The sequence below is a fragment of the Ixodes scapularis genome, unplaced genomic scaffold (genome assembly GCF_016920785.2).
Source record: "Ixodes scapularis isolate PalLabHiFi unplaced genomic scaffold, ASM1692078v2 PGA_scaffold5__190_contigs__length_132052651, whole genome shotgun sequence".
Taxonomy (NCBI): domain Eukaryota; kingdom Metazoa; phylum Arthropoda; class Arachnida; order Ixodida; family Ixodidae; genus Ixodes; species Ixodes scapularis.
The window spans coordinates 35,681,163-35,708,169 of NW_024609880.1; the positions used below are offsets into that span (position 1 = coordinate 35,681,163).

Genomic DNA, 27,007 nt, shown 5'->3' on the forward strand with positions numbered 1-27,007 from the left:
TATATATATTCACTCTTACAATTTAGTGTGACAAAATATGAGTCAGCGCATTTTATAAAAGGTTCTCCTATAAATATAAAAACCTGCCCATATGTAGTATCAAAATCCGTCTAGTAAAAACACTTTGTGCAGAGAGAAAAACTTTTTAATGTGTTTTACGTTGCCTGTGCCGTGTGATAATATATAATTAAAAGCACGTTAACGCAAATATCACGCACGGGTTATCAGTAATTTGTTTTTCACTTCTTCCTTGGCTAAGCAGCCGCGTGAGAACTCTTTTATTGCATGGGATAAACAGGTGAGGCGATGTCCAGTGCTCCATCTGAATCCGTGGACTGTCGTCCTGCCGCAAAAAATAGCGTTTTTAATATTTTATTCTTCAGATAATCATTGTACCAATCTAGATCTATCCATACGACTAGAGAAACACAAATTTGGAATAAATTTTAGATTGCTCGACCGTGTAGCCGAGTCTGCTTCACCTTGAAAAGATCATCATAAGATATGCGGTATTTTCATACGCACTACGCAGTAATACAATGTGGGTAGCAAAAAAATATTCTGACTACATTTTTCGTCGCTACGAAGACTAAAATAAAAGTCACCATTTCCCAAAACGTCGTCCGTCCGTGTTGTGTGTGTCTTTACATCGCCCATATCTTCTTCCTCTTTTTAATACGTGTTTTGGCTAGATACGTTAGACTCGCAACAACGGGTCACCATTCGCAGCCAGTCGACACGCCGTTTATAGAAAAGCCTGGGACAGCCAAAACAAAAACCTCGTATTTCATATTCGTGGTTACACATTATACACGGTCAAAATGTCTGCACCTTTAAGCGGGCTTCGTTGCATCGTCTAATTCCCAGTCCACCGAGAGATGTCCCTAGTCGTCGCCCTCCCGCATCGATCCTCCCACGTTCTTCCCCCACCTCCCCCACCCCAGGGCCCAGACGAGAAACGGCTGTCGGTTCAGCGATGACGTCATTTCCGCCGTCCCGTTGATGGATCGCTCCGTGGGGGTCTCTCCCTGAGCCCGTGTTGACGGAGACTTCTCTCTTGCCGAGCCTCACTAGGGCTTCGTCCGAAACGAACGACAAAACGAACAATGTCCCGTGACGTCCCCTCGAACCGGAGAGATTGAAATTACGGAGACACACCGCCGAGGACGGGCCTGTCTCGCGCTCTGATGCGAACAGAGCCACAGAGCGCAACGGCGAAGATACTAAAAAGCGTACAAGAGAGAGAGAGGGAGGGGAATTGCGGTATTTCGGGGGCGTCACTTCCCCTTCCAGCTCTCTCCTCACCGGAGAGCTGACAGAAAGCAGAGCCTTGCTTATCCTTTCGGATTCTAAACCCCCGGTCCGGAGATGTCTTCTTGAACTCCGTGCTCTGAAACGTCCGGAAGTAGCTCCTCCCAAAGCGAGTCTCGAGATATCAGCGGCATTTGACAGATGCGAACGTGAGCAGGCGACCTGTTTTGGAGGAAACATACGAATCTAAACCCTCTGATTATATACTCTGTCTCACCTTACGATGGACCGCAATGAACGCTAAGAGCCATCCCAGCCAATCACACGCTTTGAAAGTATCACGTGACTAACCCCCCCTCATTCTTCCAAACGTAGAGGCGTCCCTTCCAGAGGTCACGTGACGCTCCCACGGCGTTGGATTGGCTCTCATGATTCGTAACGTCCGTTGCGGTTCATCAAAACATGAAACGGAGCAAGAAAGGTATAAGGGACAACACGACACCAAAAATCTCTTCTTTATTATTATTTTTTTTTTTTGTGGGTCGTGTTGTTTAATATTTGATTCCTCCTAGGCTCAGTGTTAGGAAAAACTTTAATTATTCCCATCCGGGTACACGAATGGCAGAAGCAAGAAAAAAAAAAAAGCTGTATAACAGACTGACGAAGGCCCTTGCTCCCTTGTTGTTTCATATATAGGGCATATAACACCAAATTATACGCAGCAACCGCGTAGAAACTCGACTGAAAACACAAAACAAAATAAACTCTTTTTTTTTTTTTTTGCTAATTCATTTATACGTTTCTATTCACCTCGTTACTTAAAACTTTCATTGTGATTTAAATAGGGTCGATTTTATTTTTTACGAGAGCATTCAACTGAATTTTGTAAACGAAAAAAAAAAAAAAAAGTCTGACCCTAAAGAAGAAAAAATATTAAAAAAGAAACTCGTTCCGATATGCTCTACGAAATGATAAGAGGCTTCGCGCATACGCTAATTAGGTGTAGGATACCCCGACGCAGGGATGATTTCTCTATGATGCTCTGAAGACGAAAGAAAATGGAAGAGAGCATGGATGAAAAGAAAAAAGAAAAAAAAAAAGCCAGCGTTCGAGAGAGAGAGAATGGAAAGCGAAAGAGAGAGGATGAGAGAGGAGGCTCTGCTCTCCCATCCTCGCGACTGCCGCCATTGGAGGCCGCAATGTAGCGGGTTTTACTGTTTCCCGCCTGCTTCGCGGCGGCATGGGCGCACAAACCCACAGGTGAGCATCTAGAGAAAGTGTCTCGCGGTAACGTGCGTTCTGGGCTGCTTTCGATATCGATCTCTCTCCAGTCGCTCGTTCTGACGAAGCCGCGCAGAATACGGGCTGCGGCGCGGTGGGGAGCCCTGGGTCGTTCGGGGCGGCTCCTCGGAGCTCCGTCGTTCGTCGCGTGTTGCCGAGCCAAAACATCTTTGGCCGAGGAGGGCCGATGGAGGTCGACTGGTGCGCGTCTTAAAACCTTGCTTGGGCATTGCGCGCGGTGTCCACCGGCGGCCAGACTGACTGTCAGTGACGCGAAAACAGAAGGGGGTGCAACTTAACCTCCGACAATCAGCCCATATCATTTCGTTTACCGTTATTTTATTTTATTTGTTTATATAAGAGCATAGAGTTTTTTAAGGAGCTATGGTACCCCCTTAGGATAATAGCTAAAACCCCCGATCCGTCCTGTTTTTTTGTTTGTTTTTTTCCTGTGGTCTCCACAACCTTTATTATCTCTCAATTTAGGGGACTTTTAGGAAACAGTTACCGTGTTCCGCGTACCGCATTACCGGAGCCTTCGAATCATGCTTTTAAGCGTGCGTCCGGGTGATACCGTGACCTCGGGGCCCGCGCTTAAAAGCAGGCGCTTCAAAGGCTCTGTGCTGAGGTACGCGGAACACGGTAACGGTTTACTAAGAAGTCCCCGAATAGTCAGAAGTATGGGACCTCAACTTCGCATTCCATTTCACGTTCGGGACACGGCTCTCTCAAAAGTTGGCAGACGTACACCAAAGAGGCACGAGGGTCTGTTTCAACTGATATTGTCCGCGATAGTACATCTATAGTGGTACCGCTGTAAGCCTTTATATTATCCCAGCGAGCCCAAGCAAGTCGCTTTGAATGTTTTAGGAGCCCTGCTGGAGGAGGCCGGCAAATTAGTCAGTCTGTGGACCGTCGTTAAGAAAGTGACGAAGAGTAGTAACGGCTGGAAAGAAAACGACAGAGTGTACAAACGTCTGAAAAAAAAAAATACGAAGTGTAGAAACGTTAAGAATACGACGAGGTGTAGAAATGTCTACAGACAGATTTGAGTGCGAGTCACCACAACAACCGAGCTTCATGCCGCATGGCAACCAAATCAAAGGATAGCTGGGCACGCCGCATACGAAACGCGTGTACCGCGGTGACCAACGTTTGAACGGTGTCTGCGAACTGTCGTTTATCTGATGCATAAGTGACGGGGCCAAGGCTTTATGGTCAGACGCCTGGCGCGTTCACGTAAAAATCCAATGTCAAAACAACAAGCAGATGATGAATCACACAGTGTTTATTCGGTTCCCTAAAATGATACACACCATATCCCAAACAAGTATTAGCTGTAACACACTAGGACCCTTCGCTGGCACCGGTGAAAATTATTTAAATCGTTTATGCAGCGATTCTAATTACCAGTCGCGGTTACATGGAACTGACAGAGTTTACACCGAGACACTTCCTCGTCACCTGCGTGAGCAACGCTCCCTGAAATGCTGGTTAAATGAAACTTCAAGGGAAACTCTCCTCCCGTACATCGATCCAGACCTCAAACTTCCACCTCACACCGGAATGAAAAGAAAATATGACGTGGTCATCCATCGGCTTCGACTAGAGTTTGCTTCTACCAACAGCCTTTCATTTCGAATCAAACGACGTGGTTCTCCAAGGGGCGAATGTGGTGACCCCTATCGAGACGTGCAGCACGTTATCCTGGATTGTGAACACTTTAAACACGAGAGACGCAGGATGGAGGTTCCTCTTCAAGCGATAAATGGCAAACCCATGTCTTTGGGCAAACCTATGTCACGTTCGCGGAAAATGCGCAAACGTGCTCTCAAAAATCTTGTGTAACTTTCTGAAGGACACTGAAATCATAAATAACTATTAAGTGTTTCGATAAACTTAGCTGCAAGAGTGAATAAATGCGGGTATATGCGTCAGTCTGACAACATCTAACTGTGATGTGGTGTGCTCGGCGAATCGAGCTCGGACTGGGATATTTCGTGCTACACTATGGTATGTCCTTGTTCTATACCTCACTGTCCCACTTTTATGTACCTTTATTTATTACGTACATTATACTTTACACTTTTTGTCTCTCCCCATTTTTTCTTTTCTCTCTTTCTCTTTCTTTCTCTCCCTCTTTCTCTCTTTTCTTTTTGTTGTGGGGTAGCCGGCGTCCTTCCTAAACGACATCTTTCTAAAATGCACCTATTATATATATATATATCTTTCTCTCTCTCCAGCCGCGGCTAACATAGAAAAAAAAACAAGAAAAAACATATACGATGAACAGAAAGCAAAAGCGCATAGTGATACAATTTTGTGATGTGCTCGCTCTGCCAATATAGGTATGCAGCTTCCATTGCAGGGCACGGAACTTCTCAGATGAAGTATAGTGTTCTCTTCGGCCTGGAACCGTCTATCACTATGAAGCTTGCCCTATTGGGAAACGAAACATTTCAGATATGTTGTGTCTGGTAAACATGTAATGTTTATCAGACTTATGAGATACTTGAAACACGCTTTTGCTAATGCGGTTTTCAAAAAAATAGCCCGGTTTAACGTCTCAGTAACTTGGAACGAAAGACGCAACTTGCGTCTTTTCTTTTATGTGTTAGATCGATCCCAGTCGCATTGCAACAAAGAAGAAAAAAAAGATTGCGATTGAAATACAAAAAAAACAACAGATACATACACCTGTAAACAAATAATGATACAGTCTGACGAATAAATTTTTTTTCTTCGATTCCGTTATTGTACCCTGAGAACAAGGAAAGTACATGGCCATCGAGGAAACTCCAAGTCGGTAAAAATGACCAGGCTCAGCTCTCTATACAGGCTGATAGATTAGTTAGACGCTTCCGTGATTCCTCTTGTTACAAAGGAACGAAGTTGAACTTCTACGAAAGGCGAAATCGGCAGACAGCACCGAGGAAAACCCCTCTTCACATTCGAACCGAGGCAGTATAAGAAACGGAATCTTATAAAGAATCGGTTTGCCCGCCAATTGGCTTACGGCTTCCTTGTCACGATCGCATTAATCGCAATTCTGCTAAACCGCAATTCTTCTCACCAATCGTCTGTTCACCTTTCTCTAGAGAGTATCACATACTCCCGTGGGTCAATTCACCGACGTTGACCAAAGTACCAACAAATTTTCCAAAACCTCGACTCATCATGCATTCATTTTAAAACGGCAGTGTCCATGAACCTATACCCGGTTTCACATTAGGGACTTTTAGCGAACCGTTAGCGTGTTCCGCGTACCGCACTATACCGGAGCCTTTGAAGCATACATTAAAGCGTGCGCCCCGCGGTCACAGTATGTCCCTCGGGCGCGCGCTTAAAGGCTTCAAAGGCTCAGTTATTGCGTGCTACGCGTAACACGCTAACGGTTCGCTAAAAGACCTTATTAGGGAGTTTTAGGGAACCGTTTTTGCACATCCGATACGGTACGATGGATCATCTGGTACTAACTGCGCATACGCGAGTATATTCTGCGGACTGTGCATATGACAGTCTTCTGAAGCAGCGCATGCTTAGTGCGTACCGGAGGGCCCGTCGTACCGTATCGGATGTGCGAAAACGGTTTCCTAAAACTCTCTAATAGGTCCAACCGCTGCCAACGAAACGATTCGCCGGAGTCAATCAGGCGGCGCCAAAAGTGCATGTCACAGCTCTTATCGTCTTTGTACGTCTGCCATTGCCAGCTCGTGATATTGCATCATTACGGCAGACAAAAGTGACGCGTATCCCTTTCTGGTGTTGTCCCCCTCTGACCTTTGGGCCCGTTTGCTCGAAGCCGGTTGACTCTTCTTACCACGGTTAAAAGTTAACCGCATTTTCCTACGAGGGGAAATTTGAGGTCACGTGAGCGGCAGAGTAAAGACGGCGGGGAAACATGGCGGTGCCCCGTCCAGCGAGCCCCGCTCGCTTTGGAGCGAATAGGGAGTTTTAGTAGACCGTGTTTCCCGCTCCGCTAGCCCTCCGCTACGAAGAAACCGCCACTGCGCCTGCGCGCCGATGGCCTTGGCTGTAGAGTTCCGGGTAGCGGAGGGGCTTAGCGGAGCGGGAAACACGGTCTACTAAAACTCGCTAATATGTCGTAGCAGCTGCAATATCGGGCTCGTTAGTCGGCAATGAATGGTGCAGTAGGCTTTCGCTTTGGGCTTACCTCACCTACAACGCAAAACATGAGAAATCACCTCGCCGCATTTTTTAGATTGTCTTTCGATTCTGGCCCTTCCGAAGACTAAATGAACGCGATAATTGTCGGCATGGCAACGTCTTTAGAAAGTGGATTGACTTGACTCAATCGGCCGGGTACTGATAGCACGCAGAAAGAGACAGCATCCCAAGCGCTGCACGTGCTGGCATCTGCAGTAGTAGCTGTTCAAAAGCAAATGCCTAAAACAAATTTTGCCTTGTACGCGCGTTCATCAAAGCAAAGCAAATTGTTGTGTGTATGTTTATACAGCCGGAAGTTAGTCTAATTCAGTGGTCGTCTGGTGTCTCAGCTGTAGATGAGCAATTTAGCCAGTGCGGTACAACCGCTAACCTTGGTTTAGCGGTTGAACCGTGCACCACGAAGTAGTGATACACGACCGCACGCCGGTACGATGCTCATCCAGATCGAAACGGGCAGGGGCAGGGATTGAGCCCAGGATCCTGGGTTCTGCAGCGCCAGCTTTCGCTCCACGCGCTCCGAGCTGGTGTGCGCTTGACCACTCGGTCACCGATCCCCCCATTCGTCAAAGCCTTATTATAATTATTTACTTCGAATCTTTTATATGGGGAAGACTAGCGCGCGGAGCGTAGAATTACACTTTCTGCGTTCTCCTCGATTTTTAGGTAATTTAATAATAGGTCTATTTTCATCGGAGCCGAATTACGCGGTTTTCAATTTATGATGGTGTTATATACAGTTCTTACATGCTGGCCAACCTTGCTGCCACGGTGTACCGCCCGCCTTTCACTGCTCACTTCGTTATCGTTTCTAGGACTGAACTTCGTCGTCCTCTTTCGAACTTGGAAGAAAATTTCAACGAGGCTTGTCTTCACTTCAGACAGACAAACATTTAGAGATTTTCAAACAAGGGTTAATTGAGTTTTACCTTAACCAACATCTGTACCACGACCAACAAGAAGCGTTTCTTAAGCTCAAATGTATGCCGCGTTTTATCGCGAAAACCCGAGCCCGCGTTTTTGGGTCCCCCCTTTTCGGGAACTTTTTTCTACGGAAACCACTTATTTTCGCTACAACCAGTAGGTGACGCCAGCTACCACCCCATATTAAAACACGGAGCTATTGCTCATCCAGCCCTCGTCAAACTTGGCTAGGTACTTGTAACTACCTAGTAAGGAAGGGCGGTTAACTTCTAACCGCGGTTAAAGTTAACCGGCTTCGAGCAAACGGGCCCTGCACGATTTATCCCATGTTGTCCTACTCTTTTGCCGTACACTTTCTCATATCCCCCCCTTCTCCTCACACGCATGCACGCACGCACACACGCACACACGCACACGCGCACACACACACGCACACACACACACACACACACACACACACACACACACGCACGCACGCACGCACGCACGCACGCACGCACGCACACACACACACACACACACACACACACACACACACACACACACACACACACGCGCGCACGCGCGCACGCACACACACACGCACTTTTCACGTATATGCAAGTGACCAACTTTCGCGATAGAAAACATTCTTTTGAAAACAATAGCGCGAATAGCCAAGAACTTGGATGTTTCATGCACATTGAAGGTGGAAGCTATCTAATCCAACGGCCAAAGTAAAAAAAGAAGAACAAGAAAAAAAACACAGTCCTCAATTTAGAGTCTCTGAAATAACCGAAAACGCCCCCCTCCCCCTTTCCCCCAAGAAAAAGGAAATCGTGGGCACATCCACCTGAATTTAACAATGCCATAAATAGAAACCCGCTCGACCCCACGCTTTTCCTTGCGCCAAAGGAAACTGCCTTTATTCATGCTGGCTTTTTGTTCGGAGCTGTGGCAGAAATAGAAAGCAAAACATAAAATACATTTTAAAAAATACCTATTTCTGATTTGATTTTTATTGGTAGTCTATTTCTTTGTAAAACGAATAAAGGCCCCCTCTGCGTTCTTCTCTTGTGCCCTCTGCATTGATAATTACTTAAAGTATGTTTAGTTCTGGTGTTGTTGTTTTTTTGTTTCTGGTTACATAATCCTAAACAAGGTATGATACAAACCGAGGTTGCAAGTGTGTACCCAAAGAGGAAAGCTCTTGAGGCCCCGCAGACGTGCTATATTTAAACGCACGGCAGTGTCCGAGAGTGTTCATTCGTTTAGTGCTCTATTTCGTCATACTCCAAATCTTGTTTTGCCGTGACGCCAACTGTACTGGCATCTTCCAGTTAGGTATGACCGACACCTCGGAAGGTAATTGTATTATGAATATAACATACTTCTAATTGCACCGGGAAGGGAAACGCTTTCGGGGGGAAAAGGAGAGACATTCCTGATTTGTTGCTTTGCACAAGCTTTTAAATGACAAAGTGTAATGCTCAAGTCTATTACCGTAAGCTTTTGCGTGCGTTCTTCCTCCTTAAGGTAATGGGACTCAGGTTGGTGGGCAATCCCAGGTTTCGCCACCCACCCGAGTGGAAACCTCACTTTATAATATATTTCCACATCTTCAATTGACATGTTTATGACTTTGTTTGGTTATAAATACTAAGTAATATCAAAACCTCCTCAAGCTATGCGGAATGTGTTTTATTTGTTTGGTAGTTTTTGTGTATAGTGTTAGAGTGTTGAATGCGTGTGTGTGCGTGTGTGTGTTTGTTGTTGTTGTATGTGTTAAGATCAGACTTGTACATAACATAAATACTCTACTAAAGTCACTGTATCTCAAATACTTTTAGGAGTAACTTGGTATCTTACAAATTCTTTCAAAAATCAGTACTCAGTAACGCAACTTAGACACTTCTCGCGAGTAACTTGCACTCACTTCTTAAGTAACTCGTAAGTTATTTCCGCTTTTTTTCAGAAGATCGAAAGAAAACTGTGAAGTTCAAAAAAAAAAAAAAAATAAAGACGTCTACAAATCTCTGTAATTCGAAACTAGAGCGCATCACTTGAGGAGGAGGAGGGTAGGGTACGGAAAGGAGGGTATGCCCCCCCTCCCCCATACCCTCCCCTCCTCTCGTCCTCCTCCACCCTTCCTCCTCCTCCTCCTTCTCTCCTTTTCCTCCATTCCTCCTCCTCTACTCCTGCCGCTGAATTTGTTCATGGGTGACGGGACACGATGTCGTGACGTCATTTTCCTCGCTAAATTTAGCGGGGAAACTGAATTGGTGTTGAGATCACGTGACGTCGATTTCCCCGCTAACTTTAGCGGGGAAACTTAACTCGCTAAATTTAGCGGGGAAATTCTGACGTCTCATAACGCAACGCGGCGGTTAATTACGCCGACGCCGATGCCGACGCCGACGCCGCTTAACCCGGGAACGGGCGCCTCTAAAAGTGACAAACTTCAGTTCCTTAGCTATGCTTCTCAGCTTAGCGGAAGCCGGAACACCTTTCGCTGCAGGTTCGGGAACTTCAAGATGAGTGGGCGTGGCACGAGCGCGCGCGAATATTCCTTCGAATGAGGACTCTAGATCGTGTTAGATCCCTGATCACCAGCCCGGTTCTGGTGCCTCTATTCAAGCTTCTCGGGGTCCTGGACGGCCAACGCGAGATGGTGGACCAATTGATGAATGACGAGGTCTCCAGGCTCCGACAGTCGTCGACCCCGATGACAGAGGAACGCCGGCCTACAGAAGAGCACGAGGATTTTTTTTCTCGTTCGAGCAGTCTGTGCCTTCACGGAACAGCCATGGCGCTGCTACACATCAGTTGTCGTCTTACTTCCACTACGACGATAGGAACAAAAAGATGACGGAAATGACGAAGTACTCCACACTTCATTACCATTTCTTGAGGTACAACGTTGTTGTGCCTTCCAACGCCTCCATACAGTCCCTGTTCAGCGTCGGCGGTCACGTGTTCAAAAAGAACAGGGGCAGGCTGTCCGACGAAGACTTCGAGAAGCAACTGTTCCTTCTAGTGAATTAACCTTTTTAGCAAAGGCGTTTTTTTCTATTTCCTTTTATTGTCGAACAGCTAGGTGACTCTGATTTATATAATAATTTGTAACTTGAGAGTATCTTGGAAGTAACGGGATACTTTTATGAGTATTTAGTACTCTACTCAGTTAATTTTTAACCGGGTATTCAGTAACTTACATTAAATACTTCTTTTGAGTACCTTGTACAAGTCTGGTTGAGATGCACCATCGGGAAGACATGTTGCTGTTGGTGGACATCAATAAATAAGCATAAACACTATACTCGTTGTCGCTAGGGATTTTTCGAACCTTCCAAGGTTCGAGTTGGACCAAGTTCGACTTTCTCGAACTTTCAACGCGATGTTCGACAAAAGGCCGACGGTAGTTCGACTTTCGTGCGCATGAGCCAAAATTTGAAAACGAGCCGACACCACCTGGCAGATTAAAAGCGCAATATTTGTTGGATTTATTGCTTCACTGGTTTGCATTACTAACTAACAAAAGCGTAAAAAGTACGAATTGTTTGCTTTATGTCTTGTAAACGTTGGTAATCATTTTATGAAGTATAAAATAAGCTCTTTTCTAAACTTTGTTTCTTTCCCAAAATTTCAAATTTCAAATCTTTTTGTAGAATCCGGAAAAAAACTGTTCATAAGTCGAATTTCGCCGGACTTTGCAAAAACGTCCAATGTTCGCCGAACTAGTGGAGTGTCGAGATTTCGAAGTGAAGTCAACCAACAAATTTCATCACGTCAAAAAAAAAAAAAAGTTTTGCGCACGTTTATGAGCTGCACGAAGTAGTTCTTACAACATTTGGTTGTCGAAGAAAGAAACAATAATTTCGGTTTGACACGTATTTGATGCTGCACTCGTGTTCAACGTGTGACCCAAGCTGACCTCCGGAACGTGACGTAGAAATTTTCAGCACTAAGGGGTGTTGCTGTAACGCGCTTTCTTGTTCCCCGCTTGTTTCGTTTGCCAAGCGTCCCCTTTCACTCACCCTACCTTTCACTACCTTTCACAACAGGATCACACTCCCACCCACCCATACCCACGCGCGGAGAACAACGTGAGGTGATGAAAAAAAAGGCGTTTGATTAGTCCCGTGAGTGCGTACACACTATAAACTTAGGGTTGAACCTACTTTTATAAACGCTTTGCAGCAGCTGTGCATGGGCGCCGCCATAACCGACCTTCAGTTCTTGTTTCCTCTAATTACGTTTACTTCACTTCATCGTTACCATAGCGGGGCAGCTTATTTCCATTTTAGTTTCTATAGTGTCCTTCTCACAGCATTGGCCTTTCTGGAGGCTTTTCAACGCCCGCTTCAGTGGCTGGGCATCTGGGAAAGGCAAGAGAAGGTCAGTAATGGCGGCTGTAATTTGGCGCGTGTGTAAAGCGTATACACTCCGTGCGACGCGACCGGCGCGTCGCCGCGCGGCCGTTACCGAAGGTAGGCAGTGAGAGCCCCAGCGAAACGAAACCACGCCGCGTACATTGGTACGCATTGAACTCGGAGCGGTGCGGTTGCGCTGGGTTGACAGCATAAAGTGCTGCGTCGTTAAGTGCTCCAATAGTTATGCGTCGTATCTCGTGGGGACGAAATTTCACAGTTTTTCACGTCGCCGACGTTTTGTGGGACAGTGACAACGATTGACCCGTGCCGTACGACGCGAGAAATTTGGTCTCCCGATCATGTCTGCCACTGTATCGGCACAGCTGACATATTCTACACTACCGCTTTGCGCTCTGCGCTTGTTTTCGTACCAGTAACGCCTACATAACTCAGCTGGAACTGAAATGCCATCCCACACTCGCGGGTATGCAGTGCAAATTTCATTGAAGGAATGCCCTCCAAAGAAGTTTCGTTCCCATCGTACGTGTCGATGATATTTCTGGACCAGTATGGCACGCAGTCTGCACTTCATGAAGAAAGATTCGGATGGTACAAAAAGTGACAGATATGAATCTAGGGAAAACTACAATGAAAATGAGAAAATAAAGAAAAAAAATACAATGAAAATTAGAAACACTGGACAATCGATGTTTGAGTATCGAAGTTTATGTGGTGCTCGTGCTTTTTTTTTTTTTTTTGATCAGCCTACTTTTAGATATGGAAAAGCTGACACACCGAGTCTTGTAAACAACAATTTTTTTTTCTCGGCTTTAGAGCCCCCTATCGCAAAGTTGTTCGAACTGGAAGTACCGTCCACTGGTCCCTTCCTACCTGTAAAGTCACAGTGTGCACCTCCCGACCATGATGAGTGGTATTCTCTTGACAGCCTTTGACGGTCAAAACCGGTTCCAATTTAGTTACGTTGTCCAAAAATATTTCCACCTGGTTAAACTATGCCACCTCTTTTAGGCATAATAAGTGTTTTGTCAAGTTAGGTTGTCAAAGTACCTGTGTGCCGAAAATCAGCACCTCGCACAACCAGATCACTACACAACAGCTGACCGCAAATGCCTTTGACGGCCAAACCATGTGTTGGCCGGCAACTTGGTTTTCTCGGCTTTGAAACCACCTTTCGTAACGTTGTTACAATTGGAAGTACAGTGCACTAGTCCCTTCCTACCTGTGAAGTCTCCATCTCCCACGACGAGTGGTATTCACTTGACAGCCCTTTCACGGTCAAAACCGTTTCCCATTCAGTTACGCCGCCCAAACCAAATTTCCACCTGGTTTCCCCATGCCACCTATTTTTGGTATTATAACTGTTGTGTCAAGTTACGGTCATGTCCAAGAACCAGTGCGTCTAAATCTGCACTTCGCACCGCCCGGTTATAACACAACATTTTGGGTCCAATATTGGATATTCCTGACAGCTTTATTCCTTTATTCGTTCGAACCATAACTTTCACACCTGCTGTCTTAAAAAAACTTGGCCCACTTAGTGCACAAACTTAGTGAACATGTCACTCACCTACAAATATCATCGTCCCAGCAGTCCTACCTTTACAGCGACGAGCGAAACAAATTTCCCACTATAAGAGCAATTATGGTGGCGGCCGTCTTGCTTTTCGGAAAATTGCTCAGACCGCTTTTTCGACCGCAACTAAAGAAATTACCCCTGATAGCGACTCAAACTCAGTATATAAGAAGCGGAGAACAGCTAAATGCCCTTCTTAAATCTGCCCCAGCACTCGTGCAACGTCATTCTCAACTTATCGGCTCAAAAAGCAAAAGTTATGTCCGTTCGCGTTTCCGCCGCCACAGCTTCGCATGCGAAAAGGCGCCGCAGGCTGCTGAGCGCGCCTCACTGTCGAACGCCAGCTCTCCCGCTAGCGGCGTTACGCGCGTTTTTCAAAGCGCCCCCTATTAGCCCCGAGAGCGAACACAAGCGTCGCTGCGGTCGCCGCGCCCTGATTGGGTGAGGTGTACCGTGACGTCAGGAGGAGGACTCCGCTCCGCGATCTCGCATCGGCTCGCTTCCCAGCACCGGTTTCCTGGTTTGGCGTTGTGTGCCGCAAGCTCTTCGAGTAGCTGGACTTCGTTTACCCGGTCTACAAGACGTTGAGTTAGGCCGATATTGACGTGCTTCCGTACATTTTATAAGCCTGCTTGTCCCTTTTACCTTTAAAATTGGGTTACAAATCCCGAAAGCTATCGGCGGAGGCGATTCCGCCGATGAGCCTCCCCGTCCGTCCACAGGACACAAGGCAATCTTGCGAGGGGTCGGTGAAGCGGTGGCGCGAGTGTTTCAGACTCTGGAATCCTGTTCCTTGCATGTTCATGATTTAGGACAATATTACATCCCGCTTTCAAGGCATTTGAAGTGGCTTTTATATCATGGGCGTTTGGCTGGTCGGCAAATTAGCTCGCGACCCCGACTTTGCGGTGCCACTCTGCATGCGATGGTTCGCAGATGTTTTAAAGGCCCTGCGTCTGATGATCTTTGAAGTGCTCGTGGAACAGGCTTGTTTTACATAAATGTAGCTTCTTCGTGAATTAATTATATGGTTTATACACGTATTCAGGTATATTTCTTAGAAGATGCACAATTACTGGAAATTAGTTTGTATCGTAGCAGCAAAAACGGCCGAATTGCCCCCAGTTGCCTGTATGATATGTATTGAACTGCCCAAAATGTGCACAGCAAATAGTGCTGTAATTTGTAATGTCTATAATTTTTTCTGAGATTCTTTATTCCAGACTTGCGTATTCGGAAAATACACCGTTTAGTCTGAATTGTCATTTCCAATTAAAAGATACACTGCTGCAGGTCCCCAAAAGCTTCCTCAGCCTCCAAACTCCCTACAGCTGGACTCTCTGACAACAGAGGAAAACAGGAGTAAAAGCAAGCATTCGAACGTCTGTCCAGTGGTAGATGCAGCACTAGTAGCAAAAAATGTGAAACGTGTGAAGGGCGACAGTCTGCGTGAGAAAAGCTTCTGGTATTTTAGCTTTAGGACAATTTGATTTTAGTAAAATCTAAATTTTAGGGCTTAAGGGACTAATAACGAGCTAGACACCTTCGCTTATATAGACAAGTCCACAGATATCACCCGTGTAGTCCATTGAAATATTATCCGAATCCAGCAAAGGTCAAATGCGACCAATGTATATAATAAATGCTCCTCGTTTTTTTTTTTGTTTTTTTTTTACTTTTCCCCTGCATTTGGGTTGTCTTACTTGTGATTCTCTCCCCATGGCCCAGACTGTATTTAGCATGTTGCTCGAGCAGCATGCAGCTTTTCTGCTTCGGCTATCTTGTTTAAAAACAGAGATACAAAAGAAATAGTATACATAACCTGCCAATTCATTCAGACCATCAGCAGCATTTATTGTGCGAGACGTAAATCTATAGTGATGCTCCTGCAATTGTGACTATATTTCTTTGTTTTCATATACCAGCTGTGAGTCATGCTTTGCCTGCCATTCAACCATGCTTACAATGTTGGTTGAAGTTTCGCCTGTAGCTACAAGCCATACCTCAATAAAGGCACATATAAAAATTTACACTTCCTACGAAAAACACGCCGAAAAAAATTAAATAGAAACGAGCGCGCCGACAGCTAGCGTCGTCACAGCCTCCATAGGGCGAGCGGGGCGAGTCGGGGAAAAATTCTCTCCTCGCCGTGACGTCACGCCGGTTCGCCGTAAGGGGGCGCCACGCGAACTTCTCTAATAGTTCCCGCACGGAGTGTATAGAGCGAGGCCAGGTGATGGAATAGGGGCGCAGTTCTTATTTTCTCCAACGCGCCATAAGCTGGGAAAAGGGCCACAAAACATACGCGCAGAGATTACTGTCATTTCTGTGACTCCTACGTTTCAGCTCCAGCGTGACAAAATCCTGGCAAAAAGTAGTTGCGATTGTAATTCCAATGTTTGGAATTTTTTTGCGTGAACGGTGCCCTAACTAGAATTACTTCAGTTCGGAGTACTGAATTGCAGTACAAATATTATATAAAGTTCTTAAACAATTGTACTTTAATAACGAACTACTCAAATATGGTAGAAAACCATGGATAAATGAAACCCCACGCCTACGCATTACAGGTTATAGCATCCGAGGCTAGAACACTGAGAATTGAGCTCCTTATTTATGAGAAGGCAACGCAAACTTTCAAATCAGAAAAATAGCAAAATCTTAAAAAAAAAAAGGTTTTTTTCTTCTTCTTTTTGTGCAGGAATTGGCCACAATGAGGCTCAAGCTGAACGTCCCCCTTCCAGAAGAAAAATGTCTGCTGCACAGGTGAGCTCTTCGTTACTCTTGCGACCCCGGGATTGAATATCCCCATGTGCATAACCCTATACACGCGTAGTGATATTGCTAACCATGTACCTTACCCAGATCTGAAACTTTGTTGCCGCCTTTTGTCTCCATCCGCCAATTTTATCCATAGCTTACAGCCTTACACCATCCGATCTTCTACTCCCAATGTTTTCAAGACTTCTTTTTTTTTTTAATTATTTACACGGGGTCGCTTTTTTGATGTAGTAGACTCCGCCATTCAAAGAAAGGCTTTTCGTGGTGCAATGTGACTCCGACTGACATTTGGGAGTTTTCGTAGATGGCGTATCCCCCTCTGGCTAAGCCTTCCACAACCAAGAAGCCGCGCCTGCGCACCGATGGCCTTGACTGTAGAGTTCTGGGTATCGTAGAGGTTTGCGGAGAGCGCTGCGGGATTGTCAAAACGTTTCTCCCTCCGCTAAGTTGCTCACAACTTCGTTGTGAGAGGCTTAGCGGAGGGGGAAAGTACGCTCGGATTTCGTGTACTTTGCTCGATTTATTGCAGAAGTTCAAGCACCTTCGGTGATCACGGCTGGAACCTCTTGGCGTACCGAGGTGGACGCGTAGCTGTGTAGTCTCCATTTCTTTTTGAGTGGGATCGGTGGGATGGCACGGTGTACTTTCACAAAGGCCTTGCACGTCGAGCGGAAGCAAGGTCCACAGGAACTCTTCGGTTCATTGCTTGTGGCACACAGAAAATTATAAGCTTTTCCATTACTCAACGGGCCAGGTCGGCCTGGACAGTGAAACGTCGACTCCAACCCCTTGCGCCCTTGCGAAATGTCTCGCCGGCATGGACTCGCAGGGTCGGTTTTGAAAGTTCCGATCCCGACAATTAACTCTACTAACACTACACTACAAAGAGCTGTGTGGAAGTGACTGACGGAGCATGCGCTCCGGAACGAAGCTATTTTTTGCAGTGTTGTACGGAACGGCGTTCCAAGGAACGGCGTTCCTTTTAGGAGGAACGAAGGAACGCCGCCGTTCCATTTTGCATCGCTGGAACTGGAACGGGAACGCGTTACATTTTTACTGGCACGGAAAGAGTAACGGCGTTCCTTTTTTTCGTGCAGTGTTTTTTTTTTTTTTTTTAATTTCTACGAGGGAAGTTTCAAAAGTATAAAAACAATATCTTTACCGAGAGCAGAATCTCGCTAACTTCTTGGTTAATTATCTTAGGGTTTATTTTGTGTTATCCTCGTTCAGTAACAGTCGGGTGCAGGGAAGCTAGTTAATAATGCTTCTTTTTTCAATGCCCAAGACTGCAGTACAAAAGAGCAAAACTTTTAGTCAAAAGAAAAGACAGAAAAAAGACGTTTCAAACTGGGCTAATTTCTTTGCTTCCACGGTTCCTCATATACCTAGAAATATAAAGCAGACTATAGCCATCATGGAAGTTTCACAGGGACCTAGAGTTTCAACAAAATAACATGTTACCAGACATCGAACGCACTCTTGAATCCCGAACAATGATCACTTATTTATAAGATACAAAAAAATAACTTTCATTCGCCCCACACCTTCAAACTGAACGACTAATTCAACCTTCATGAAGAAGGAGAGGTAGTTTTCAAGACTGACCTCCCGAAGTCGTAACCTTTTCTTCCATTCATCGTTTTGCGGACATCAACATCGAGAAGCAACTGTTTTAAAGTTCGCAGAGCAATGTAGGGTAACAGTATATTTTGCTCGTTTGATTCCGCCCACCACAAACATAAATACGGTTAAAAGCTAAATTCTTTTTTTTTTTTTAATATGAATACATTAACGAATGAAACCCTGCGTTGCTTGCTTTCTTCTCCTGGTGCCCTTCCATCACGGCATTCAAATTCGTATGTTGCCATTTGATGGGATAGATTAAAAAAAAATATATTTGTTCTATGTAACTAAATATAGTAACAAGGCGGTAAGTTGGGCTAGTTGGTTGAACATCGTCAAACTTGAAAACAGCGCAAAAAATTGAACAAAGGACAAGTGAAAGAAGTGCACGGAAAACAGTGCTTTGTCCGTGCACTTCTTTCACTTGTCCTTTGTTCAATTTTTTGCGCTGTTTTCACGTTTAAAATAGTAATAAGCAAATGTAACGTATATGTAACGATAGTAAACTTGAGGAAGAAAACGAGAAAGGACGGACAAACACAAGTTTACTATCCATACCAACCCGCTCGTTCCGTCCCTGTAACGATACGTTCCATTTTTCGAACTGTAACGGGAACGAGTTCCTTTTTCACATATGGAACTTGTAACGGGAACCCGTTCCAGAAATCAGAAGGAACGAGGAACGAGCTTTCGTTCCTTTTTTGAGGAACGTGTACAGCACTGATTTTTTGCCCTTTTTGCAACGCGAATAATGGCATGCGGTTCTGACGAATAAACGTGTTTTCGCCGGCGACACCAGATATGCTACCACTGCCACTTTTTCTTTTTTTTTTTCCACATTCACCACATCTCAGATGCTCTTTGAACAACTGCTCTGTACGATTCGTTCGGAGGTTGAAAGCGAAGTTCGTAGTAGACGTTGAGCACAATTTGCTGCACTTCTCTTCCAAAATACAGATTTTTTTTTAACTGTCTGGAAGTTAGCTGGCAAAGAAAACACAGAAGCTGTCGGCGGAGTCGGGCCTGCCATTCCGCGGCCATTACGGCGAACGAAAGTAAGAGCGCAGTTGGCGCAGTTACATATGTCAGGTAACATTGTAAACGAACAGCGAGGTAATTTTTGAAGTTCAAATTGTTTCTTCCAATAAATATCGAACTTTTGTTCAGCTTGTGCATAAAAACTTTCAAATAAAACTCTCATTCTGAAGAAACATTTCTTTGCAGCACGTCGCATCGGCCATGGTGCCATGAATTTTGAATAAACAAATGGATATGGATATGGATATAGATATGGTGGCTTAACCCTTTGTATCGGGCGATCACAGTTTTAACAAAACTGGATCTAGCCAAAAAAAAAAAAAAAAAAAACCTAAATTTGATTGCCATTGCCCCCCACCCTCCTCACAGTTTTCCCCCACCAGTCCTCCAGTCTTCGCTTTGTGATTTCAACCACCCCGAGGCCGCCGACATCCCCCCGCGGACTGCGCTGGCCACCATGGTCTCGACTTCCCACTTCATTAATGCACGTCGTCTGCGTCGTCTGCCCCTGCCCTGTCGATGGTGTCGGTCCCAAGTCCAACCCTTTCAGACCCAGTGCAACCGCATAATCCACCAGATCTGGTGGCATCAGCGGTCTCAGCTCTCGGCACTCCATTATGATATGTTCAGCTGTCTCCTCCTGCTGGCCACATAGCTGGCATGTACCGTCCATCCCCGGCGTGTACTTGGACCTCAGGTGGCGTGTCCTCAACACTCCACTTCGTGCCTCGCACAGCAGCCCACTGCCCCTCGAGTTGTCGACGAAATCCACGCCCACAATGCTCTTCTTTTCCGCACCGTAGACGGCGAGGGACGGCCGCGGCGACCCATCTGGTCGTTTTTGTCTCCTTCACGCGTTCCCGCACCTGTTTCGCCGTCCCCGGAGATTCGACCTCGCACAGCAGCACCCGTGGCACGTCATATCGCTCCGTGAGCTTGTTCACTCTCCTTACCCACCGGGTGTTGATGCTTCGAAGGTGGATGTACTTGAACACCTGGCGAGCCCATCGTTGTTCCGGCAAAGTGCAAAGCTGCCGCTCGAAAATCAGTTTGCTGCTGGCCTCACGGGCCTCAAAGCAGGACCAACCCATGTCGCCCTGGACGTACTCACTGGTGGTGTTTCGGTGTGTTCCCAGCGCCAGGCGACCCACCTCTCGCTGCCTCACTTCCAGATGTTCTCGTGTACGTGCCGACAGGCACAGTACGGCATTGGCAAAGGTCAAACCCGGCACCGCCACCATTTTCCAGAGTGCCCGCACCGTCTCGTATCGGCTGAAGCTCCACATTCCCCTGCATCCCAGGTAGCCCTTGCGCTTGTTCGCCGTGGTCCGCAGCTCGGCCTCATGTTGTTCGAGGTACTTTTGTCCCGACTGCAGCGTCACTCCCAGGTACTTATATTCGGTCCTCCACTCTATCTTTTGGCCCTGGATGTTCACTCTCTGCGAAAGCTGCGTAGAGGCATCCTCTGTTTCCTGTTGCTCCACCCCCGCCCCAAGGACTCCAGACTTGCTGGGGTTGAACGTTAGCCCCAGGGTGGTTCCCTCTTTTCCACAGATGTCCAGTAATTCCTGAAGTTCCTCCAAGGACCCCGCCATAAGTACCACGTCATCTGCATAAATCAAGGCAGGGATCCTCCGTGACGGCAACGACAGCGTTGCCAACCAGAAGGCTAATTTCTCCAAACATGCTGCATGTGTATATATTAAATGTCAAGTTTGAGAGCTCCATTGGAACATAAATTATGTATCACTGGTACGAAACACGAACATTATGATAATTACAAAGGTTACGTGACTTACACTATTAAAATCTTTGACGCACAGCTTTTTGATGCGTAAGAATGCCTTTCCAGGGCCGCGTCACAGCCCCTAGCCTCCAGTTGCAGTTCAACAGAAGATGGAACGAAGTATAGTTTTTCAATTGTACTACCATTCCCTCTTCGTGCTGGCAGCAAAGCGAGCTATTGCTGCGCTATTGTTATACGGCTCAACTACCGTTGAGACACGGCACTGCAAAAGATTTCGTATTAGGCTATAGCCAAGGAATTTGACCATGCCTGTCTGCAACGTTGGCCGTAACGCATTTCAAGTAACGGTGACACCGGTAACGGGTTAATTTGTTCGGTAACGTAGTAACGACTAGTTACCCTTTCAAAAATAGTACCGGATAACGTGTTTACGATACTTACTTTGAGTACCGTGTAACATAATTACGTTACTCGTTACGTCTTCGTCCCAAGACATAAAAAAAAATTACCCTCCAATTTTTTCCGTGTTTCTATGCACCAAGTCATGAGTTCTTGCATTCATACCGCATACCTTCAACATTTCGCCTTTCTTTTCCCCCACAAACACTCCCACTTTAGAAAAAGCTTAACTCATAAATAGAAAAAAGTAAATCAAAAGTAACGTGCGTTACATTTTCGGTAACTGTAAAGCTTTCCTTTTATTTGCAGGTAATGTAGGCTGGTTACGCGTTCCTTTTATTTGCATGTAACGAGTAGCGTATTTTGTTACATTTTTTCGGTAACGCCTACAACACGGTATGTTTGTAATTATTTTCACAATCGTACATGTATTCCCTCTTTATGCTGGCGGCAAAACGAGCTAGTGTTAAGCTATTGTTCAGAGCTCTGCAACTACAGTTGTGACACGACACCGCGACGGATTCTGTCTTAGACTATAGTCAAAGGTGTCGACAGCCTATGGAAAAATTATGCGGAGTTGGCGCCTTTCTCATGGTGCTCTTGGAACGTGACTCTTTTCTTTCAGCCGCCACGTTAGCCCCGGCTTCGAGGACCGGCTGAGGTCCTACAGGGGAACATCAGACAAGACAGCACCCTTTCCGTAAGACCCTTAATGTCTCCTTTCCGCAAACATTCCTGCTGTCGACCCAGTTTGTAGTTTAAAACTATATCAGAATCACAGTGTAATGAGCATTACCCTTTAATCAAGGAAGCTTCCCAGGGTGTGACAAGTTTCAAAAACGTTTCTCCAAATGTGAAGGTGGTGATTTACTCTCTATTTTATTTAGTAAGGATCTTCAAGTATCTAGACATGCTGTATATTGCCGTTGTGAGCCAGAAAATTACTCTAGGGTAGTTATACCATGTGAACCTAGATATTATACGTGACAAAAATAAAGACGCTGGTTTGAATGTTTCATGACCCACATTATAGAGCAAAGCCCATAGAAGTGTAAATTGCATTCTGTTACCAGTTCACATAAATATTCAATGTAACACTACATATTAGTACTTTGGATGTCGTTCTCTAGAGGGAATTATATTTCTTTGTTGGACGCATTATAGGTCTAAGTCAGTCTCTTCTAATTAAACATATGTCTATTCCTATGCATGTCAGTTAGCTTACACTAGTAACTCTACACTTCCGCATTTCTTGAGCTGATCAAGGAGACTTCTCGAACGCAGGTTCCGACCGGCATGGGCCCCGGAGCGGCTCTCGCCGGAAGGAGCCATGTCACTGTCCTCCCCTGAGCCCGACGACCGGCAGGACACGCTGTCCCTGCTGCGGTCCAACAGCTACGGCTCGGACGACTCCTCCACGTCCTCGGACGAAGAGTCCTCGGAGATGAGCCAGACAACCGAGAACGGGAGCCCGGAGGCCAACAACAACAACCTCGTCGAGTCCCGGATCGACTTCGTGACGGCACGTCCGGTGTCGCCCCAGCTGGCCAACGTGCTCTCGCTGAACGTGGGGCCGTCGCCTTCCTTAGACGCGACCAGCGACCTGGTCAACGTTTGGGCGCCTGGAAGCTTGGTGGACCTCAGCACGGGTAACCGTACCGAGACCAAGATCCTCAACACGGCGGACGCTCGTAACCTGAACCTCGACGACGAAGCCGTGCGCAACGCGTGTCGTCGGAGGCTCGAGGAAGAGGAGGAGGCCCGGTGGCCGGACCAGGTGGCGCAGATCTTCGACAAGGCGGAGCTGACCAGGGAGGCGACCACGTCGGCGGCGTCGCTCCTCAACTTTACCCCGGAGAAGGTGCGGCGGTCCAGGTTTCCCGAGGGGCGTCGCCGGACTGCGTCGCCGCAGCGCGACTTCGACGTTTACAACATCGAGACGACGATGCCGACCATCGACTGGGACGCCATGGAGACGCAGCTGGCCAGAGCCGCTAAGGAGGCCGACTGGATCGCGAGGGTAAGCCCACTTGACATCCCCTGAAGCGCCATACGTCAGTCATTGAAAACATCAGGTTCCCACGAACTATAGGTATAGCGAATAAAGTACGCACGTTATTCACGGATGTATATATATTTTTTCTCTCTATCGAGAAAGCGTGTTCAGAACTCCTTTACTTAGTTTTTTATATATATTTTCGCTGTCGTGTACGTATATGATTTCAGTGGCAGTCCGTGTTTATGCTTTAAATGTTCACTTCGACTGGTCACGGTAAAAAAAAAAAAAAGCCACCATTTACTCGGCTGGCGTCCAGCCGAGTAAATGGTGTGGTAATTTCTCCACCAGCAGAAAACGCCAGCCAGCCCTTGCTTTCACTGCAAGTCCCAAGCTTGAGCTCTCCTTTTTGTCGAGTTCACGATACGATTTTGTTGTCACGCAGCTGTAATACATATGCCATCGTTAAAGACTGTTCATATCGGTAATTTGGGGGCATAATTTTTCTTCGTGCTTTAGGTGAATTCCTAGCTCCCAAAGTAGCTACAGTTAAAGATACACTCTACAGTGTAGCCGTTGGTACTGACGTATACGGCATCACCAACGGAAAGGTACAGTCAGTGCAACTGGTTAAATTGGGGCTACATTAATTAACGCTTGATGCATCTCGTTTCCGGTTTTCTGGAATGCAATCCATTTACCATCTAAGCGTGAATTCGAAAGAAGTTAATACGGCGTCTCCTTTTACGCGCGAGTCGTACAGATTTTTAACCTCTTCCGTCTGGCTATACTTGTCATAAGCCGCTTTGGAGCGTTCAAAAAAGATTTAACAAAAAAACAAAAAAAAAAACATGGAAACGGAAGTTTTTTACTATGCAAAGAATACAGTCCGACAGCAGGTGCTTGCCAGATTGCGAAGCAGGCGAATACCTCCAACGTTTGATCGTACATTCTGCTCTCCGTCAACCGTTGTAATCCTGAACGCGTTATCATTTTTAGAGCATGGTGCATCTCAGGTGTACTTTCTTGGCACACGCGCGCCTTCCTTTTGGTGTATACCGTGATTGCCGGCGCAGCGCCGCCGTTTGTGATATAGCCCTTAGAGGATAATTCAGTTCGTTTCAACTATGGTCAATTCCTTTTCCTAGCTTTTAGACTGGCGGGAGTACTTTATAAAGAACCCAAACCTTTCTACGAGCGATTTTAAAATTAAAGAATACTCTGTTAAGGCTATTCTTCAAAAGTACATGTTTAGTGCGCTGAATAATATATTTTAAGGGTGCGTCCCAAAAAAAAAATTATTTTAGTGATCACAATCAGCTTTTTTGCACGTGTCATTCTTTTACAGTTTTATTAGTTATTTTTGCTTCGCTTTGAATTAGCAATTTTGTGCAAAATTACCACGGTAACGAACACATGTTTGGAAGATGTCACAATCAATCTGGTGGTATTGGACAGCTCGCGCTGCCACTGTGTGAAGCCTGCTTTGAAGTGCCTCGTCCGAAAGGATAGCGTGGCCCCAAAAACGATCGGCTATAACTTTCTACTCATGAGCACATTTTTGGTTCCCCTGAGTGTTTCACAGAGCTCAGGCTTATTTTGGGGTTCCTCTGACATCTTCAGGAAGACAACGACATTCCTGGGCTAAACATTAAATGAGACTCTTGCGTGGATTCAGGCCATTTGGCGAGTTAGTGCAGACCTCGGCAAGATCAGCGTTTAATTAAAATTGCCATTAAAGCAAGTATTCACCGACCTTCCGTTATCTTGGGACAGCGTCTTTTCAGACGTGAGATGGCCGGGCTTCATTTTGTTTCAAAACATCCATCCAGTCAAAAAATCCAATATGGGTCAAAACATCGAACGAGTCAAAAGATCCAATATCGGCGAAGAAAAAGTCATGATAGTCATTGAACCAAGAGATCCAACAGGTCAAGAGATCGAGCGAGTCAAAAATTCAACGAGTTAAGAGGTATAACGAGTCAAGAGGTCCAACAGTCACGTGACAGCCGAGTCAAGAAATCCACGGATTAAAAATATCCAATATTGGTCAAAATATCCAACGAGTCAAAAGATACAACGCGTCAAGAGATCCATATGGGCCAAGAGGTTCAGAGAGTCAGAACATTTAATATAAGAAATGACAAGCTGGGCATATAATAAATGTGAAGCAGGGCTTAAGCAAGCCATGAAATCATCATCCGCACTGTCCCGCATCCTTCGTTGTTTTAAAGCAAATCTTCGCGCGAACTCTTTATAATTTTTTCTGTCGTTGGTGGGAGTGGTGGCTTCGCGCCAGCAGGCCGGGGTCTCCGGCAGTTTGACACCCGACACTCCAAGCAACAAGTGCTCCTGATTGCGCGTCCTTCTGCCGCCGCTACTCATGCCGTTTATTTTGAAACGCACAGGCGGATATGACGTCGTCGTGGAAGCATTCTCATTTCCGGGAAGCAGCAAAAAGGGTGCTCCCGCGACGTCGTCGTCGCCGCGGAGTTTTATCGCGCCGGCTTCGTGGCGCTGGAACTTGAGGGCTTCGTGAATCATCGTTTGGTCCACATGGGAAACGCGAGACGCAGAACGAACTGTGCTGACGCGACGACCGCGCGCACATTTGGGAAAGTTTGTGCGATGTGCGCGACTCTACACTCTCTCCTCTTTGCCGCCAACAAACTGGCCACGTGAACGTTTGATCGGAAACGCGACCGTTGTTCGCCGTCTTCGCCGTGGCGTCGTCAGCGGGTCCGTATCGCGGGGTCTGCCCACGTGCACTGATATGCGTCTCCCGTGGACGGGATGGGACGTGGGCAAGTCATGGCATTCAGACTTCTCGAAACTCACCCGGATGACAAGACCCGAAAGTGCCTTTCGTGGGACACTAACTATGTGTCCTCCATGTACCGGATATGCTACGAGGATGAAAGTGACGTCGAGGATTTATCAGACTCCGAGGTGAGCGTGCGCTACCTCGTATAAGTTGCTATACGGAGCGCAAGTTCGTCAGCTTCTTTTGCAGGGGTTGTTCTGACGTCAGAAGGCCGAGCTCGGATTGGCTCTGATTGACTCCGATTGATGGATAGTGGGTAGACCTCAAAGCAAGCTGACTTGAGTTCTACCCACTATCCTTCAATCAAGGCCAACAACAGCTCGGCGTCCTGACGTCACCACAACCCCTGTGCAAGAAGCAGGCGAACTTGCGCTTCGCATACTATACTCTGTTTCCAATAGGGAGCACAAGTTCGTCTGCTTCTTTTACAGGGGTTCTGGTGACGTCAGAACGCCGAGCTCCGATTGACTCTGATTGAAAAGATAGTGGGTAAACCTCAAGGCAGCCTTCTTCGAGGTCTTCCCACCATCCGTCCAGTAAGAGCCAATCAGAGTGTGGCGTTCTGACATCACCAGAACCCCTGCCAAAGAAGCAGACGAACTTGCGTTCTGAATTAGGGCGACCGCAGTCAACGCCACGGTCTGATGGGACCAATAAAACAGCAACAAAACTGCATTGTCACGGTTGTTTGTCGTCTGTGCGTTTACTATCATCGGCTAAATCAAAGTCCCTCCCTAGATAAGAGAATCCTAGATCTTGCGACATTCTTTGAAGCGCCGACTGCGTGACGGTGCAGGTTTTAGGAAGCGAATGGCGGCGCACAGCAGAGGTTTGAACTGAACGCCACCATTTTGTTCCAGCGGAATGTGCTTTGTCATTTGTAATGGTTGTCGTTACTTGTAAAAGCAGTAACAAAGGATTTTAAACTAAACCCAGTCCTGCGCTTTCTTTTTTCTGCGCACGACCGGTTCAGTTGGTGATAGCGGACGCACAAAGACGATGGACGCCATGA

At 46.4% G+C, this 27,007-nt stretch overlaps 1 protein-coding gene across 4 annotated transcripts in view; it reads left to right on the forward strand.

Moving 5' to 3' along the window:
* Nucleotides 1–27,007, forward strand: part of LOC8038802 (IQCJ-SCHIP1 readthrough transcript protein) — a 104,123-nt gene that overhangs the window by 41,553 nt on the left and 35,563 nt on the right. For 2 of the 4 annotated variants that reach the window (XM_029982769.4, XM_029982770.4), the window contains exons 3-5: nucleotides 16,289–16,353; nucleotides 21,801–21,875; nucleotides 22,460–23,195. In XM_029982769.4, coding sequence (XP_029838629.2) covers nucleotides 16,289–16,353; nucleotides 21,801–21,875; nucleotides 22,460–23,195 — 876 coding nt within the window. Of the gene's footprint in view, nucleotides 1–2,371; nucleotides 2,512–16,288; nucleotides 16,354–21,800; nucleotides 21,876–22,459; nucleotides 23,196–27,007 lie in introns of those variants that run through there. The other 2 variants (XM_040499335.2, XM_029982772.4) reach the window with 2 other exon arrangements.